Source organism: Mixophyes fleayi, chromosome 10 (genome assembly GCF_038048845.1).
Source record: "Mixophyes fleayi isolate aMixFle1 chromosome 10, aMixFle1.hap1, whole genome shotgun sequence".
Taxonomy (NCBI): domain Eukaryota; kingdom Metazoa; phylum Chordata; class Amphibia; order Anura; family Limnodynastidae; genus Mixophyes; species Mixophyes fleayi.
The window spans coordinates 104,786,224-104,806,044 of record NC_134411.1 but is presented as its reverse complement, the minus strand read 5'-3'; the positions used below and the strand labels follow the sequence as shown (position 1 = coordinate 104,806,044).

Genomic DNA, 19,821 nt, shown 5'->3' with positions numbered 1-19,821 from the left:
CACATATATATATATATACACATATACACACATATACACACATACATATACATATATACATACACATATATATACATACATACACACACACACACACACACATTTCCCCCTCAGTCTCTCATTTTATGTCTTTACACCATTTTCTGCTTCTGTACTTGTATCCTGCCATCACTCGGTTATAGATCTACAAGCTACATGATATATTTCTGTACATAGACCCATTATGACCCCTCCATAACACACTGTAGAGTCAGCAGCTGACTATTTGGGACACAAGAAGCATCACAGGAGGGTTAGAGCCAAACATGTTTATTTGAAGGGTCGGGGGTACAGCACAGCACAGGGGGGTCTCGGCCTGGCCGTCTTTGCTTTTGCAACAGCAACCAAGCAGAGCAGGAGGAGAATGGCTCCGGCTGCTAAGGATCCTGGGAGAATAAATGGGCTCAGTCCTGGAATGATAGAGAACAGGAGATTAGGAAGAGGCACCACCAGATGAGGCAGAGGTACCACCAACAGCTCATGTTTGCTGCAGCCTTGCACAGGGCAGGTTTCTATTTTGCTGGTTCAGTAGTTATCCTGCCGGTTTCTACAGACAGAAATACTGAAAACATGACCTGTTGGTGGTACAGAGTGGGTGACAGGCGACCCCGCAGAGAGGAACATTCCTGAGGCAGCAGCATTAGGATTCTTCTGTCCTTCATGAGAGTATGACGTGAGCTAACTGGATGTATTAGGAATATTTAGCAGACAAGATGGATTCCTCCACTACGAGTATGCGGCAGATTCTCTGCGATTTAGGATTTCATGCAAAAATATATAAGTGATGTGCAGAAAAACTACTGAAGAGGCAGGAAGACACCGGAAGCATTGGTTTACAGAGTCATACATAGTTTCACGCCTTTAAAGATACCAGCGGCTACCAGCCCTGAACCTCCGCACACTCAGTCCAATATCCATCTTGATTAGTAGATATAAAAAGCCCTTTCACATGTGCATATAATGTGTGTTTTGTAAACCGTACACACTTGTGATAAGTAAACATTCCCAGCATAGGTTTAATGTACGTCAGTCAGTAATATTCTTATTTTAAGACGTGTCTTTTTAAAAGTAGGATTTGAGCAATTACCATTCCAAATTTTAAATACATTTCTTATTTATAGAACCTGAATTTAGGGTAAATCTATTGTCCAAGCACAAGGACACAAAGGCTCCATAGATTCTAGTTGTATAATCTGTCCTCACATCTTACAGCAGCTACACCCAGATCACAGCGGATCTGTAAACTGGCCCAAAATAGGACACTGAGCCCACTCATGTCTGGGACCAGACTGGACATTAATCTCGTCGTGGTGTTCAGTGACCCCCAGGATTGTCCCTTGTGGCCAGATTTATATATTACACACAGAATGATCTTTACTAGGAAAGCATGAGCCCTTACCAGATTCTGGATTCTCAGCGCTGGACACAACGTTCCTGACCAACCGTATGGGCCCACAAGACACCACCTTCCTGTACGGGTCAACTAGGTCTCTCCTCTGTCGTCCAGCGTTAGGCCTAGGCTGTAGGGAAACATCCATTAATCTTAGAGCTGAGCTGCTGGAGACACTTTCATCTAAACCAGAGGTGTCAAAACTCAGTCCTCAAGAGCTACCAACAGCTCATGGTTAGGATTTCTGTCTGTAGGGACAGGCGGGAGAATTACTGACCCAGTGAAATAGATTAACGCACCTCTGCATGATTAAAGAAATCCTGATCTGACCCCCCTCCCTACAACCTTATAAAACAATGTGAGGAGACACTGTGTCTTCACAATTTCTTGTTTATTCTGTTAATTGTATTTCTCAGGCCGTTTCCTCTTTAAATAAAGAATTTGAAAAAAAAAAGAAAAGAAATAAATCCTGAAAACATGGACTATTGGTAGCTCTTGGGGGACAGAGTTTGGACACCTCTGCTGTAAACCATCAGATTCTGCCAGATTTAATACTGCACAGGTTGTACCTCTAACCCCAAAACACATCCCAGCCACTAGGATCCTAATCTGAGCCAGTGGTCTATGAAACAAGCTCTCCCCAAACCCATGAGGTAGGAGACAACCTGCACCCAGGAATTGTTTTTAGATATGTAAATTAGATTGTTTCATGCCGCTAGACAATTTATATGCTTTATAAGACAACTGGAACAAGGCCGCCGTGAGCTGGACATAGTGGATGGAGCAGAGCTCCTGACTGCTCAGATCTGACAGTAAGATTGGAACTAAGCAAGTAAGTCACCCAATATTGCATCGCGTACAACTTATTGACCCCAGAAAGTGGGCTGTGTATTCTGTGTGCACCAATAGCAGGGGGCAAGTTGTGACATTTGTGATCATTCAGGGTCCTCAAGAAACAGATTAATTACTGCAAAACAGATCTCCAATAAGAAGGATTCATCTCATCAGCACCAGGTAAAGGGACAGCAGCAGAGTCATAGAACCATCACCGACAACTTGCAGTCCGGCAGCCAGAAACATGCGGAACAGTGAGGTTACAGGTGGGAAGAGTCACCATTAATAGGGATTGTCTCTGAGTCTCCAATAGAAGGACTTAGTATTTCTGTAGTATCTCAGCTCACAAGAATCTCTACAGCACATTTACCGCTAACGCCACATTATGTATTTCTTTGTACTTTATTCAACTCATTCTCATTGCATAAACTAAGTTACGTATTTTCCAACCACCAGCAGGTTATAAAGTGGGGCTCGAGCATACTGAATAGAGATTATGAGGAGAGGAAGAGGTAGACTTAGGAGAGTTTGGTAGGATGGACGATTGGCGACAGACAAGTCCCCAATTTTCTTCATCATGGATATCTTACAACTATTTAACTGGAACATCCCAGTTTGCCAGTTAGAGGATGCCAGCAATAGATGGCTTCAGAGAAGTAGTCGCCCAACTTTACAGCTAGGCGTAAGCAATTGTTCTGCAAACTAAACCACAGGAGAATCGATCATTACTACCAAGTGTGTCTTACCCGCTCACAGCACTGGGTGGTGTTGGGCTGGCAGAGCCAGATTCGACAATGCAGGTAGAACTCTGGGTAGTCAACAAAGCGGAACATCTGCAAGGAGAATCGGCTCAGGGACTTGTCTTCAGATTTAATTATGTCCACCGTGGAGTCGTTATCCTGCCTGCAGGGAGCACAAAGCATCCAATTAGCCCACTCAACAAAACATTAATGGCACATTGTGGTAGTAGCTGGCTGGAGGTGTACTGTGTACTAAGGCGACGTAACAATCCTCACCCATTAGAGATGAGGAGGTGTCTGAACTTGCCGCCATGATCAGCTCCTGGGGTGGCCCAGCACTCTTCCAGCTTGAGGGTGAAGAAGTCTTGTGGGCTATGTCCATGGATCTGTAACTGGATATAGAGCCTGTGGATCAGCGGTAGGACAGGGGGATGCTCATACGGCTCCAGGAACTCCGCCGTCGGGTGGAGTGTCATGGAAACATTGAACTCCCCTTCTTTCAACAAGAAGGTCACCAGCCTAAATGCAAGAAGAAAAAAAAATATAAGAGGCAGAAGGTCCAGAACAGACCTCACAGGAGGCCCATATAGGAGATAGACACTTACAGAACAGGTGAGTGAATGCAGAAGTGTCTAAGATAGGCGACCACGTAATTGGCATCACGTTTCAGCTTTTACAATGTGCTCCTCCTTTCCTACCAGTTACCTCTATATAGGATACATGGTACTACCCAATCTAAAGGCATCTGGAGAGGAGTGTGCTGGTAGTGTGGGCTCCTAGGTCAGGCTACAGCGGTCATTACACTACGCAGTGATCTAACTGGGAGAATCCTGGGGACCAGTCATACCAAAATAATCACCCCCGACCATCTGGGATTGACACTTCTGTCACTGAGGGAAAGTCTGTGCTCTATAAGGTTAGAGCAGCGTCTGGTTTCTAACACTAATGAATGTCCGTCCGTCCCAAACGTGGATTTGCTGTAATACAAAATAGACCTTCTCTTTAGTATACTATTATTATATATTACTTATTTAGGTGTCTGCATTACCACAAACTCGTTCTATTCTATCCTGACTACCTAGAGTAGACGAGAGCCATCACCAAGACTTACTGGGAGGTGTTGTACTGTATATGGCTCATTCATTCTATTATCATAACACTATTAGTCAATTTGTGATAATACAATCTTCAATGTGACCCTACAAGAGCCCTGTACAGCAGTTGTCCTCTATTATATAGTAGTCCTCACACATTCAGAGGTGGGTGGGGCTTTATGACCATCTGCATCATCAAGTGGGCGGGGAAATGTGTGCGATTAGTGTCCTCCACCTGCTCAGCAGCCAGGTCAAGTATGGACTACATGAGAGTCGGTCATTATCCCAGAGATCTCACCCTAACCTCAGAGTCTGGGGAATTCCAGGAGAACAGGTGAATATGTACTGTATGGAGGAACGTGAACAATCAGGTGCACAAAGGACATCAAGTGTTATCTACTGGAAGTATTCAATCCTTAGAGCAGACTGGACCACAAGAACAATAGTATTATAAGGTCTCGTCATCTACCATGAAGTCAGCCATCCTGTGCACTGAACAGACATTCATGAGATTAGCATGTATCATGTTATCAGGAACCATTGACATGACCGACACTTCATAAACAGTATTTGAGGCATTATTTCCCAATGAGCTGATTTTCCTGCTTTCCATGTGTCTGGGCTCCGCCCACAATATGGCTGCCTGGAGGATGTGTAGGCCACAGTTCTTATTAAAGCCGGTTTGTGATGAGCTCGAGCACATGTCAGGATTAACTCTTCAGTTATGAGAAGAAACGGGCTAATAAGTATGTCTGCTGGAAATACTCTGGGGAATAAGTACTAAAATAAAAAGAAAATTTGTTCGTTATTGTGTGTTCATAATGTTGGTTTTATGATCACATTGCGCGGGAAGAGGGTGAACGTAGGGCAGGGCTGGTAAAACTCAGCAGCCTATTAGGAAAGTTTTACAAGGCAAAAAAAAATAAAAAAAAATGCTAGAAGCCCCTTGACCTATGCCAAGGTAGCCCACTCTGGATCAGCCCCGGGAGGAGTGGGCCATATGCCCCCCAGCCCCTGACAGGGTGGAGATTATCAGCAGGACTCCTTTACAAGAGGTTATTCCTAATCGCTATTCTGCAATGGGTCAGACCAGTCATAAAACTTCCGTTCTATCTATAAAATCTTACGTTGTTTTTTTTTTAAAATAAAGAATGATATCTAAAGGAAACAGACGTGTCCTCTTGTGTCTGCAGCCACTGAATAAAGGTTAATTTACTAAATCCTAGTGAACATTCTGCCCTTTAGTTTTATGCCAATTACTCCAGCATGCAACCACCCTTTCCCAATTAATACGTACGAGTCACTGGTGAGCAGCGGGAACGGCAGAGACACGACACGGTCATAGGGATACACACAGGAGAATCCAATCTTGACGTCTGCGGATCTGGATATTACGGTTCCAGGTATCCCTGCCTTCTCTGAGCTTGTGGTCAGTGCATTGGAGTAAATCAGATGGGTACCATTCACCTGCCAGAAACAGGCAGATATTAGAGCCAGGACAACGTACACATTGGTCATATACTGAGAGCTACACATATGGTCCTCAGACCCCACACAGAACCCTGCTCTGTACTGTGTATTTGGGAAATGTACAGTTAATAGCCAGTTTTCACCTGTACACTATTCGGGGCTTGGGTGGGGGGGGGCAGTATCTACTGAGCAGTTCAACAACTGATTTAACCTTACCTGAGGCTGCAGGAGACCGTACCGTGGTTCCAGATAGCTACACAATCATTAGTCACATCTCTACAATATTGTATTATGGACCAACTGAAGGGTGATCTAACTACATGGGTGAATAGGTCGGTTTCCTCCTAATCTGAGCTCCTTTGGATTAACGTATTTAATTTGCCCTAAATCCTCGATGCCTCCAGGCAAGAAGACTAAACACTCTTTACCTTGACCCGGGTTCCACAAAGCGTGTGGTTGGCGTGTGTCAGCGTGACCGATACATGCAGATTAGACGTGTCCTGCACTTTACACTGCGGGTTGAACGTGTGTAGGATGGAGGTGTTTATACTCAGTTCATGGAGGATACTCTTTTGGACTTTGAGCTTCATTCCATCTTCATCGCAGCTCAGGTCCAGTTTCATATCTGGAAATGAGGGTTTCAGACATATTACAAAGTGTAAGGTAAGAAGCTGCAGAAGACCATGAGGCCTTATTACTCAGAATGAGGAACATTTTATGGTGACCCTTCTCATACATATATTCAGGAACCCACCACAGCCCCCTATGCAGTCCCTTCTTGCGGTACCTTGGCAGTTGTGGTTAGTGAAGCCTGGTTTACAGAGACATTGAGGCTTTCCTCCAATCATCTGACACAATCCTCCATTCCTGCACAGGTTGGTAGGACAGGCGCCTCCTGACACGGTAACCGCACCATCCCCATTGGGCCACGGCTCCCGGTAAAACACATCCACATCATCTTCAGCATTTATCCCTGTTTGAGGAGGAGAAACTACTGTATATCACATAGATTGTGCCCCAACAGTAATAATGAGACGGATCACCAGGCTGGCACCGTACATTACATAGTGCTCCCCATCAGTAATAAGGAGAAGGATCACCAGGCTGGCATCATACATTACATAGTGCCCCCATCAGTAATAAGGAGATGGATCACCAGGCTGGCATCATACATTATATAGATTGTGCTCCATCAGTAATAAGGAGACGGATCACCAGGCTGGCATCATACATTATATAGTGCCCCAACAGTAATAAGGAGACGGATCACCAGGCTGGCACCGTACATTACATAGTGCTCCCCATCAGTAATAAGGAGAAGGATCACCAGGCTGGCATCATACATTACATAGTGCCCCCATCAGTAATAAGGAGATGGATCACCAGGCTGGCATCATACATTATATAGATTGTGCTCCATCAGTAATAAGGAGACGGATCACCAGGCTGGCATCATACATTATATAGTGCCCCATCAGTAATAAGGAGACGGATCACCAGGCTGGCATCATACATTACATAGTGCCCCCATCAGTAATAAGGAGACGGATCACCAGGCTGGCATCATACATTACATAGTGCCCCCATCAGTAATAAGGAGAAGGATCACCAGGCTGGCACAGTACATTACATAGTGCCCCCATCAGTAATAAGGAGACGGATCACCAGGCTGGCATCATACATTATATAGATTGTGCTCCATCAGTAATAAGGAGACGGATCACCAGGCTGGCATCATACATTACATAGTGCCCCCATCAGTAATAAGGAGATGGATCACCAGGCTGGCATCATACATTACATAGTGCCCCATCAGTAATAAGGAGATGGATCACCAGGCTGGCATCATACATTATATAGATTGTGCTCCATCAGTAATAAGGAGACGGATCACCAGGCTGGCATCATACATTACATAGTGCCCCCATCAGTAATAAGGAGATGGATCACCAGGCTGGCATCATACATTACATAGTGCCCCCATCAGTAATAAGGAGACGGATCACCAGGCTGGCACCGTACATTACATAGTGCTCCCCATCAGTAATAAGGAGAAGGATCACCAGGCTGGCATCATACATTACATAGTGCCCCCATCAGTAATAAGGAGATGGATCACCAGGCTGGCATCATACATTACATAGTGCCCCCATCAGTAATAAGGAGATGGATCACCAGACTGGCACCACACATTATATAGATTGTGCTCCATCAGTAATAAGGAGACGGATCACCAGGCTGGCATCATACATTATATAGTGCCCCATCAGTAATAAGGAGACGGATCACCAGGCTGGCATTATACATTACATAGTGCCCCCATCAGTAATAAGGAGATGGATCACCAGGCTGGCATCATACATTATATAGATTGTGCTCCATCAGTAATAAGGAGATGGATCACCAGGCTGGCATCATACATTATATAGTGCCCCCATCAGTAATAAGGAGAAGGATCACCAGGCTGGCATCATACATTATATAGTGCCCCCATCAGTAATAAGGAGACGGATCACCAGGCTGGCATCATACATTATATAGATTGTGCTCCATCAGTAATAAGGAGATGGATCACCAGGCTGGCATCATACATTATATAGTGCCCCCATCAGTAATAAGGAGAAGGATCACCAGGCTGGCACAGTACATTACATAGTGCCCCCATCAGTAATAAGGAGACGGATCACCAGGCTGGCGCAGTACATTACATAGTGCCCCATCAGTAATAAGGAGATGGATCACCAGGCTGGCACCATACATTACATAGTGCCCCATCAGTAATAAGGAGACGGATCACCGGGCTGGCACCGTACATTACATAGTGCCCCATCAGTAATAAGGAGAAGGATCACCAGGCTGGCATCATACATTACATAGTGCCCCCATCAGTAATAAGGAGATGGATCACCAGGCTGGCATCATACATTATATAGATTGTGCTCCATCAGTAATAAGGAGATGGATCACCAGGCTGGCATCATACATTATATAGTGCCCCCATCAGTAATAAGGAGAAGGATCACCAGGCTGGCATCATACATTATATAGTGCCCCCATCAGTAATAAGGAGAAGGATCACCAGGCTGGCACAGTACATTACATAGTGCCCCCATCAGTAATAAGGAGACAGATCACCAGGCTGGCACCATACATTATATAAATTGTGCCCCATCAGTAATAAGGAGAAGGATCACCAGGCTGGCATCATACATTACATAGTGCCCCCATCAGTAATAAGGAGAAGGATCACCAGGCTGGCACAGTACATTACATAGTGCCCCCATCAGTAATAAGGAGACGGATCACCAGGCTGGCACCATACATTACATAGTGCCCCCATCAGTAATAAGGAGAAGGATCACCAGGCTGGCACCGTACATTACATAGTGCCCCATCAGTAATAAGGAGACGGATCACCAGGCTGGCATCATACATTACATAGTGCCCCATCAGTAATAAGGAGATGGATCACCAGGCTGGCATCATACATTATATAGATTGTGCTCCATCAGTAATAAGGAGACGGATCACCAGGCTGGCGCAGTACATTACATAGTGCCCCATCAGTAATAAGGAGACGGATCACCAGGCTGGCACCGTACATTACATAGTGCCCCATCAGTAATAAGGAGAAGGATCACCAGGCTGGCATCATACATTACATAGTGCCCCCATCAGTAATAAGGAGATGGATCACCAGGCTGGCATCATACATTATATAGATAGTGCTCCATCAGTAATAAGGAGATGGATCACCAGGCTGGCATCATACATTATATAGTGCCCCCATCAGTAATAAGGAGAAGGATCACCAGGCTGGCATCATACATTATATAGTGCCCCCATCAGTAATAAGGAGAAGGATCACCAGGCTGGCATCATACATTATATAGTGCCCCCATCAGTAATAAGGAGAAGGATCACCAGGCTGGCACCGTACATTACATAGTGCCCCATCAGTAATAAGGATACGGATCACCAGGCTGGCACCGTACATTATATAGTGCCCCATCAGTAATAAGGAGAAGGATCACCAGGCTGGCACAGTACATTACATAGTGCCCCCATCAGTAATAAGGAGACGGATCACCAGGCTGGCATCATACATTATATAGTGCCCCCATCAGTAATAAGGAGAAGGATCACCAGGCTGGCATCATACATTATATAGTGCCCCCATCAGTAATAAGGAGAAGGATCACCAGGCTGGCACCGTACATTACATAGTGCCCCATCAGTAATAAGGATACGGATCACCAGGCTGGCATCATACATTACATAGTGCCCCCATCAGTAATAAGGAGAAGGATCACCAGGCTGGCACAGTACATTACATAGTGCCCCCATCAGTAATAAGGAGACGGATCACCAGGCTGGCACCATACATTACATAGTGCCCCCATCAGTAATAAGGAGAAGGATCACCAGGCTGGCATCATACATTATATAGTGCCCCCATCAGTAATAAGGAGAAGGATCACCAGGCTGGCATCATACATTATATAGTGCCCCCATCAGTAATAAGGAGAAGGATCACCAGGCTGGCACCGTACATTACATAGTGCCCCATCAGTAATAAGGATACGGATCACCAGGCTGGCACCGTACATTATATAGTGCCCCATCAGTAATAAGGAGATGGATCACCAGGCTGGCATCATACATTACATAGTGCCCCCATCAGTAATAAGGAGACGGATCACCAGGCTGGCACCGTACATTACATAGTGCCCCATCAGTAATAAGGAGAAGGATCACCAGGCTGGCATCACACATTACATAGTGCCCCCATCAGTAATAAGGAGAAGGATCACCAGGCTGGCACCATACATTACATAGTGCCCCCATCAGTAATAAGGAGATGGATCACCAGGCTGGCACCGTACATTACATAGTGCCCCATCAGTAATAAGGAGATGGATCACCAGGCTGGCATCATACATTACATAGTGCCCCCATCAGTAATAAGGAGATGGATCACCAGGCTGGCACCGTACATTACATAGTGCCCCATCAGTAATAAGGAGATGGATCAGCAGGCTGGCACCATACATTACATAGTGCCCCCATCAGTAATAAGGAGATGGATCACCAGGCTGGCACCATACATTACATAGTGCCCCCATCAGTAATAAGGAGATGGATCACCAGGCTGGCATCATACATTACATAGTGCCCCATCAGTAATAAGGAGATGGATCACCAGGCTGGCATCATACATTACATAGTGCCCCATCAGTAATAAGGAGATGGATCACCAGGCTGGCACCATACATTACATAGTGCCCCCCATCAGTAATAAGGAGATGGATCACCAGGCTGGCATCATACATTATATAGATTGTGCTCCATCAGTAATAAGGAGACGGATCACCAGGCTGGCATCATACATTACATAGTGCCCCCATCAGTAATAAGGAGAAGGATCACCAGGCTGGCATCATACATTATATAGATTGTGCTCCATCAGTAATAAGGAGACGGATCACCAGGCTGGCATCATACATTATATAGATTGTGCTCCATCAGTAATAAGGAGACGGATCACCAGGCTGGCATCATACATTACATAGTGCCCCCATCAGTAATAAGGAGATGGATCACCAGGCTGGCATCATACATTATATAGATTGTGCTCCATCAGTAATAAGGAGACGGATCACCAGGCTGGCATCATACATTACATAGTGCCCCCATCAGTAATAAGGAGAAGGATCACCAGGCTGGCATCATACATTATATAGATTGTGCTCCATCAGTAATAAGGAGACGGATCACCAGGCTGGCATCATACATTACATAGTGCCCCCATCAGTAATAAGGAGATGGATCACCAGGCTGGCATCATACATTACATAGTGCCCCATCAGTAATAAGGAGATGGATCACCAGGCTGGCATCATACATTATATAGATTGTGCTCCATCAGTAATAAGGAGACGGATCACCAGGCTGGCATCATACATTACATAGTGCCCCCATCAGTAATAAGGAGATGGATCACCAGGCTGGCATCATACATTACATAGTGCCCCCATCAGTAATAAGGAGACGGATCACCAGGCTGGCACCGTACATTACATAGTGCTCCCCATCAGTAATAAGGAGAAGGATCACCAGGCTGGCATCATACATTACATAGTGCCCCCATCAGTAATAAGGAGATGGATCACCAGGCTGGCATCATACATTACATAGTGCCCCCATCAGTAATAAGGAGATGGATCACCAGGCTGGCACCACACATTATATAGATTGTGCTCCATCAGTAATAAGGAGACGGATCACCAGGCTGGCATCATACATTATATAGTGCCCCATCAGTAATAAGGAGACGGATCACCAGGCTGGCATCATACATTACATAGTGCCCGCATCAGTAATAAGGAGATGGATCACCAGGCTGGCATCATACATTATATAGATTGTGCTCCATCAGTAATAAGGAGATGGATCACCAGGCTGGCATCATACATTATATAGTGCCCCCATCAGTAATAAGGAGAAGGATCACCAGGCTGGCATCATACATTATATAGTGCCCCCATCAGTAATAAGGAGAAGGATCACCAGGCTGGCACAGTACATTACATAGTGCCCCCATCAGTAATAAGGAGACGGATCACCAGGCTGGCGCAGTACATTACATAGTGCCCCATCAGTAATAAGGAGATGGATCACCAGGCTGGCACCATACATTACATAGTGCCCCATCAGTAATAAGGAGACGGATCACCAGGCTGGCACCGTACATTACATAGTGCCCCATCAGTAATAAGGAGAAGGATCACCAGGCTGGCATCATACATTACATAGTGCCCCCATCAGTAATAAGGAGATGGATCACCAGGCTGGCATCATACATTATATAGATTGTGCTCCATCAGTAATAAGGAGATGGATCACCAGGCTGGCATCATACATTATATAGTGCCCCCATCAGTAATAAGGAGAAGGATCACCAGGCTGGCATCATACATTATATAGTGCCCCCATCAGTAATAAGGAGAAGGATCACCAGGCTGGCACAGTACATTACATAGTGCCCCCATCAGTAATAAGGAGACGGATCACCAGGCTGGCACCATACATTATATAGATTGTGCCCCATCAGTAATAAGGAGAAGGATCACCAGGCTGGCATCATACATTACATAGTGCCCCCATCAGTAATAAGGAGAAGGATCACCAGGCTGGCACAGTACATTACATAGTGCCCCATCAGTAATAAGGATACGGATCACCAGGCTGGCACCGTACATTATATAGTGCCCCATCAGTAATAAGGAGAAGGATCACCAGGCTGGCACAGTACATTACATAGTGCCCCCATCAGTAATAAGGAGACGGATCACCAGGCTGGCATCATACATTATATAGTGCCCCCATCAGTAATAAGGAGAAGGATCACCAGGCTGGCATCATACATTATATAGTGCCCCCATCAGTAATAAGGAGAAGGATCACCAGGCTGGCACCGTACATTACATAGTGCCCCATCAGTAATAAGGATACGGATCACCAGGCTGGCATCATACATTACATAGTGCCCCCATCAGTAATAAGGAGAAGGATCACCAGGCTGGCACAGTACATTACATAGTGCCCCCATCAGTAATAAGGAGACGGATCACCAGGCTGGCACCATACATTACATAGTGCCCCCATCAGTAATAAGGAGAAGGATCACCAGGCTGGCATCATACATTATATAGTGCCCCCATCAGTAATAAGGAGAAGGATCACCAGGCTGGCATCATACATTATATAGTGCCCCCATCAGTAATAAGGAGAAGGATCACCAGGCTGGCACCGTACATTACATAGTGCCCCATCAGTAATAAGGATACGGATCACCAGGCTGGCACCGTACATTATATAGTGCCCCATCAGTAATAAGGAGATGGATCACCAGGCTGGCATCATACATTACATAGTGCCCCCATCAGTAATAAGGAGACGGATCACCAGGCTGGCACCGTACATTACATAGTGCCCCATCAGTAATAAGGAGAAGGATCACCAGGCTGGCATCACACATTACATAGTGCCCCCATCAGTAATAAGGAGAAGGATCACCAGGCTGGCACCATACATTACATAGTGCCCCCATCAGTAATAAGGAGATGGATCACCAGGCTGGCACCGTACATTACATAGTGCCCCATCAGTAATAAGGAGATGGATCACCAGGCTGGCATCATACATTACATAGTGCCCCCATCAGTAATAAGGAGATGGATCACCAGGCTGGCACCGTACATTACATAGTGCCCCATCAGTAATAAGGAGATGGATCAGCAGGCTGGCACCATACATTACATAGTGCCCCCATCAGTAATAAGGAGATGGATCACCAGGCTGGCACCATACATTACATAGTGCCCCCATCAGTAATAAGGAGATGGATCACCAGGCTGGCATCATACATTACATAGTGCCCCATCAGTAATAAGGAGATGGATCACCAGGCTGGCATCATACATTACATAGTGCCCCATCAGTAATAAGGAGATGGATCACCAGGCTGGCACCATACATTACATAGTGCCCCCCATCAGTAATAAGGAGATGGATCACCAGGCTGGCATCATACATTATATAGATTGTGCTCCATCAGTAATAAGGAGACGGATCACCAGGCTGGCATCATACATTACATAGTGCCCCCATCAGTAATAAGGAGAAGGATCACCAGGCTGGCATCATACATTATATAGATTGTGCTCCATCAGTAATAAGGAGACGGATCACCAGGCTGGCATCATACATTATATAGATTGTGCTCCATCAGTAATAAGGAGACGGATCACCAGGCTGGCATCATACATTACATAGTGCCCCCATCAGTAATAAGGAGATGGATCACCAGGCTGGCATCATACATTATATAGATTGTGCTCCATCAGTAATAAGGAGACGGATCACCAGGCTGGCATCATACATTACATAGTGCCCCCATCAGTAATAAGGAGAAGGATCACCAGGCTGGCATCATACATTATATAGATTGTGCTCCATCAGTAATAAGGAGACGGATCACCAGGCTGGCATCATACATTACATAGTGCCCCCATCAGTAATAAGGAGATGGATCACCAGGCTGGCATCATACATTACATAGTGCCCCATCAGTAATAAGGAGATGGATCACCAGGCTGGCATCATACATTATATAGATTGTGCTCCATCAGTAATAAGGAGACGGATCACCAGGCTGGCATCATACATTACATAGTGCCCCCATCAGTAATAAGGAGATGGATCACCAGGCTGGCATCATACATTACATAGTGCCCCCATCAGTAATAAGGAGACGGATCACCAGGCTGGCACCGTACATTACATAGTGCTCCCCATCAGTAATAAGGAGAAGGATCACCAGGCTGGCATCATACATTACATAGTGCCCCCATCAGTAATAAGGAGATGGATCACCAGGCTGGCATCATACATTACATAGTGCCCCCATCAGTAATAAGGAGATGGATCACCAGGCTGGCACCACACATTATATAGATTGTGCTCCATCAGTAATAAGGAGACGGATCACCAGGCTGGCATCATACATTATATAGTGCCCCATCAGTAATAAGGAGACGGATCACCAGGCTGGCATCATACATTACATAGTGCCCGCATCAGTAATAAGGAGATGGATCACCAGGCTGGCATCATACATTATATAGATTGTGCTCCATCAGTAATAAGGAGATGGATCACCAGGCTGGCATCATACATTATATAGTGCCCCCATCAGTAATAAGGAGAAGGATCACCAGGCTGGCATCATACATTATATAGTGCCCCCATCAGTAATAAGGAGAAGGATCACCAGGCTGGCACAGTACATTACATAGTGCCCCCATCAGTAATAAGGAGACGGATCACCAGGCTGGCGCAGTACATTACATAGTGCCCCATCAGTAATAAGGAGATGGATCACCAGGCTGGCACCATACATTACATAGTGCCCCATCAGTAATAAGGAGACGGATCACCAGGCTGGCACCGTACATTACATAGTGCCCCATCAGTAATAAGGAGAAGGATCACCAGGCTGGCATCATACATTACATAGTGCCCCCATCAGTAATAAGGAGATGGATCACCAGGCTGGCATCATACATTATATAGATTGTGCTCCATCAGTAATAAGGAGATGGATCACCAGGCTGGCATCATACATTATATAGTGCCCCCATCAGTAATAAGGAGAAGGATCACCAGGCTGGCATCATACATTATATAGTGCCCCCATCAGTAATAAGGAGAAGGATCACCAGGCTGGCACAGTACATTACATAGTGCCCCCATCAGTAATAAGGAGACGGATCACCAGGCTGGCACCATACATTATATAGATTGTGCCCCATCAGTAATAAGGAGAAGGATCACCAGGCTGGCATCATACATTACATAGTGCCCCCATCAGTAATAAGGAGAAGGATCACCAGGCTGGCACAGTACATTACATAGTGCCCCCATCAGTAATAAGGAGACGGATCACCAGGCTGGCACCATACATTACATAGTGCCCCCATCAGTAATAAGGAGAAGGATCACCAGGCTGGCACCGTACATTACATAGTGCCCCATCAGTAATAAGGAGACGGATCACCAGGCTGGCATCATACATTACATAGTGCCCCATCAGTAATAAGGAGATGGATCACCAGGCTGGCATCATACATTATATAGATTGTGCTCCATCAGTAATAAGGAGACGGATCACCAGGCTGGCGCAGTACATTACATAGTGCCCCATCAGTAATAAGGAGACGGATCACCAGGCTGGCACCGTACATTACATAGTGCCCCATCAGTAATAAGGAGAAGGATCACCAGGCTGGCATCATACATTACATAGTGCCCCCATCAGTAATAAGGAGATGGATCACCAGGCTGGCATCATACATTATATAGATTGTGCTCCATCAGTAATAAGGAGATGGATCACCAGGCTGGCATCATACATTATATAGTGCCCCCATCAGTAATAAGGAGAAGGATCACCAGGCTGGCATCATACATTATATAGTGCCCCCATCAGTAATAAGGAGAAGGATCACCAGGCTGGCATCATACATTATATAGTGCCCCCATCAGTAATAAGGAGAAGGATCACCAGGCTGGCACCGTACATTACATAGTGCCCCATCAGTAATAAGGATACGGATCACCAGGCTGGCACCGTACATTATATAGTGCCCCATCAGTAATAAGGAGATGGATCACCAGGCTGGCATCATACATTACATAGTGCCCCCATCAGTAATAAGGAGACGGATCACCAGGCTGGCACCGTACATTACATAGTGCCCCATCAGTAATAAGGAGAAGGATCACCAGGCTGGCATCATACATTACATAGTGCCCCCATCAGTAATAAGGAGAAGGATCACCAGGCTGGCACCATACATTACATAGTGCCCCCATCAGTAATAAGGAGATGGATCACCAGGCTGGCACCGTACATTACATAGTGCCCCATCAGTAATAAGGAGATGGATCACCAGGCTGGCATCATACATTACATAGTGCCCCCATCAGTAATAAGGAGATGGATCACCAGGCTGGCACCGTACATTACATAGTGCCCCATCAGTAATAAGGAGATGGATCACCAGGCTGGCACCATACATTACATAGTGCCCCCATCAGTAATAAGGAGATGGATCACCAGGCTGGCACCATACATTACATAGTGCCCCCATCAGTAATAAGGAGATGGATCACCAGGCTGGCACAGTACATTACATAGTGCCCCCATCAGTAATAAGGAGATGGATCACCAGGCTGGCATCATACATTACATAGTGCCCCATCAGTAATAAGGAGATGGATCACCAGGCTGGCATCATACATTACATAGTGCCCCATCAGTAATAAGGAGATGGATCACCAGGCTGGCACCATACATTACATAGTGCCCCCCATCAGTAATAAGGAGATGGATCACCAGGCTGGCATCATACATTATATAGATTGTGCTCCATCAGTAATAAGGAGACGGATCACCAGGCTGGCATCATACATTACATAGTGCCCCCATCAGTAATAAGGAGAAGGATCACCAGGCTGGCATCATACATTATATAGATTGTGCTCCATCAGTAATAAGGAGACGGATCACCAGGCTGGCATCATACATTATATAGATTGTGCTCCATCAGTAATAAGGAGACGGATCACCAGGCTGGCATCATACATTACATAGTGCCCCCATCAGTAATAAGGAGATGGATCACCAGGCTGGCATCATACATTATATAGATTGTGCTCCATCAGTAATAAGGAGACGGATCACCAGGCTGGCATCATACATTACATAGTGCCCCCATCAGTAATAAGGAGAAGGATCACCAGGCTGGCATCATACATTATATAGATTGTGCTCCATCAGTAATAAGGAGACGGATCACCAGGCTGGCATCATACATTACATAGTGCCCCCATCAGTAATAAGGAGAAGGATCACCAGGCTGGCATCATACATTATATAGATTGTGCCCCATCAGTAATAAGGAGATGGATCACCAGGCTGGCATCATACATTATATAGATTGTGCTCCATCAGTAATAAGGAGATGGATCACCAGGCTGGCATCATGCATTACATAGTGCCCCCATCAGTAATAAGGAGAAGGATCACCAGGCTGGCATCATACATTATATAGATTGTGCTCCATCAGTAATAAGGAGATGGATCACCAGGCTGGCATCATACATTATATAGATTGTGCTCCATCAGTAATAAGGAGATGGATCACCAGGCTGGCATCATACATTATATAGATTGTGCTCCATCAGTAATAAGGAGATGGATCACCAGGCTGGCATCATACATTATATAGATTGTGCTCCATCAGTAATAAGGAGATGGATCACCAGGCTGGCATCATACATTACATAGTGCCCCATCAGTAATAAGGAGATGGATCACCAGGCTGGCATCATACATTATATAGTGCCCCCATCAGTAATAAGGAGATGGATCACCAGGCTGGCATCATACATTATATAGATTGTGCTCCATCAGTAATAAGGAGAAGGATCACCAGGCTGGCATCATACATAACATAGTGCCCCATCAGTAATAAGGAGAAGGATCACCAGGCTCCCTGAGGGTAACTGACATTCCTCCGTGTAAGCACTTTATTTATGCATCTTACTGGGTATTATGGAGACCACATAAAATAATGGGTAATTTGGGTCTATTTTCTCTCACAGGACTCTACTGTAATTGGACTCTTATTTCTCTACGTATTGAATGGAAGCTGCCACACTGCAGTCAACCACTGACTTACAAAATAGTGCCCCCTGTTGTCATGGAAGATACTAGCTTATATCTACCATATAGAAATAATCTACAAGATATTGTGTAATAAAAGGATTATCTGAGTTTCCATGAGACAAACACAGGGACATTATCCCAGCTTCAGCCTCATCCCATAGGAAAGTATTAGTGGACAGTCCTTACTCTGAATCCCTTGTGGGCTGACCAGGGTCAGGGTCCCCAATAAAGCAATAAGCAGTTTGGTAAAGTCCAAGAACGCCATCTAAACAACAGAAAGGAGATAGTCAGCAACTATATATACACAATATTCCTGCATCTACAGACATATCTGTCATATAGCGGCCATCAAGAAGTCATTACACAGTGTCTAGAATATTCCATTTACCACAAGTCTTATTACATCACCACTGACATTTACAAATATTACAACTAAATCTTAAATATAAAAAAGCAAAAAGCACAAAAGTTGTTTTACTATGGAACAAAAATAAAATTAGACTACCACAAACATCACTCAATATATACAGCGTAGCAGACATAATTCTGAATAAGTTATAGCTGGGGTCAGATTTTATACAGCTGAGTGACACATGCAGAGAATAGGAGACTATAGAACTATCTGATTCCTAAGGTTTTTACAAGAGTAAATAAATATATATATATATATATCCCCATACAAAGCATACATCATAACTCCTGCTCACTCCCCTCCCTATCCCCATATAATAATGTACCTTCCTGACTTCTGAGGACAGAGGAGCCCTCTCCCTGCCCTGCTTTAATAAGAAGCAGCTGTCAATCACCAGCTTAACCCTTCTCTCCCCACAGCTCTGCCCCAGCATTCCCTGCACTATAGTTTCATACACTATAATCACCATGTATGACATTCACACAGGAGACTGACAAAGAAAACTACATCTCCCAGCAGCCCGTGCGGCCATGCAGCTTCCTGCT

At 45.2% G+C, this 19,821-nt stretch overlaps 1 protein-coding gene across 2 annotated transcripts; it reads right to left on the bottom strand.

The window, feature by feature from the left end:
* Positions 1 to 240: 240 nt before the first annotated feature.
* LOC142104649 (pancreatic secretory granule membrane major glycoprotein GP2-like) lies at positions 241 to 19,819 on the bottom strand. Of its 2 annotated transcripts, none has more exons than XM_075189445.1 (9): positions 19,602 to 19,723; positions 19,051 to 19,129; positions 6,355 to 6,540; positions 5,996 to 6,192; positions 5,395 to 5,564; positions 3,280 to 3,522; positions 3,010 to 3,166; positions 1,439 to 1,559; positions 241 to 449 (listed from the first exon to the last, which is right to left on the bottom strand). In XM_075189445.1, the coding sequence occupies exons 1-9, from the start codon at positions 19,707 to 19,709 to the stop codon at positions 310 to 312; spliced, it is 1,401 nt and encodes a 466-aa protein (XP_075045546.1). In that variant the 5' UTR covers positions 19,710 to 19,723; the 3' UTR covers positions 241 to 309. The 2 variants fall into 2 exon arrangements, with proteins under 2 accessions (XP_075045546.1, XP_075045547.1); XM_075189446.1 differs by lacking the exon at positions 19,602 to 19,723 and adding an exon at positions 19,743 to 19,819 and having other exon boundaries at positions 243 to 449.
* Between the last annotated feature and the right edge of the window lie 2 nt (positions 19,820 to 19,821).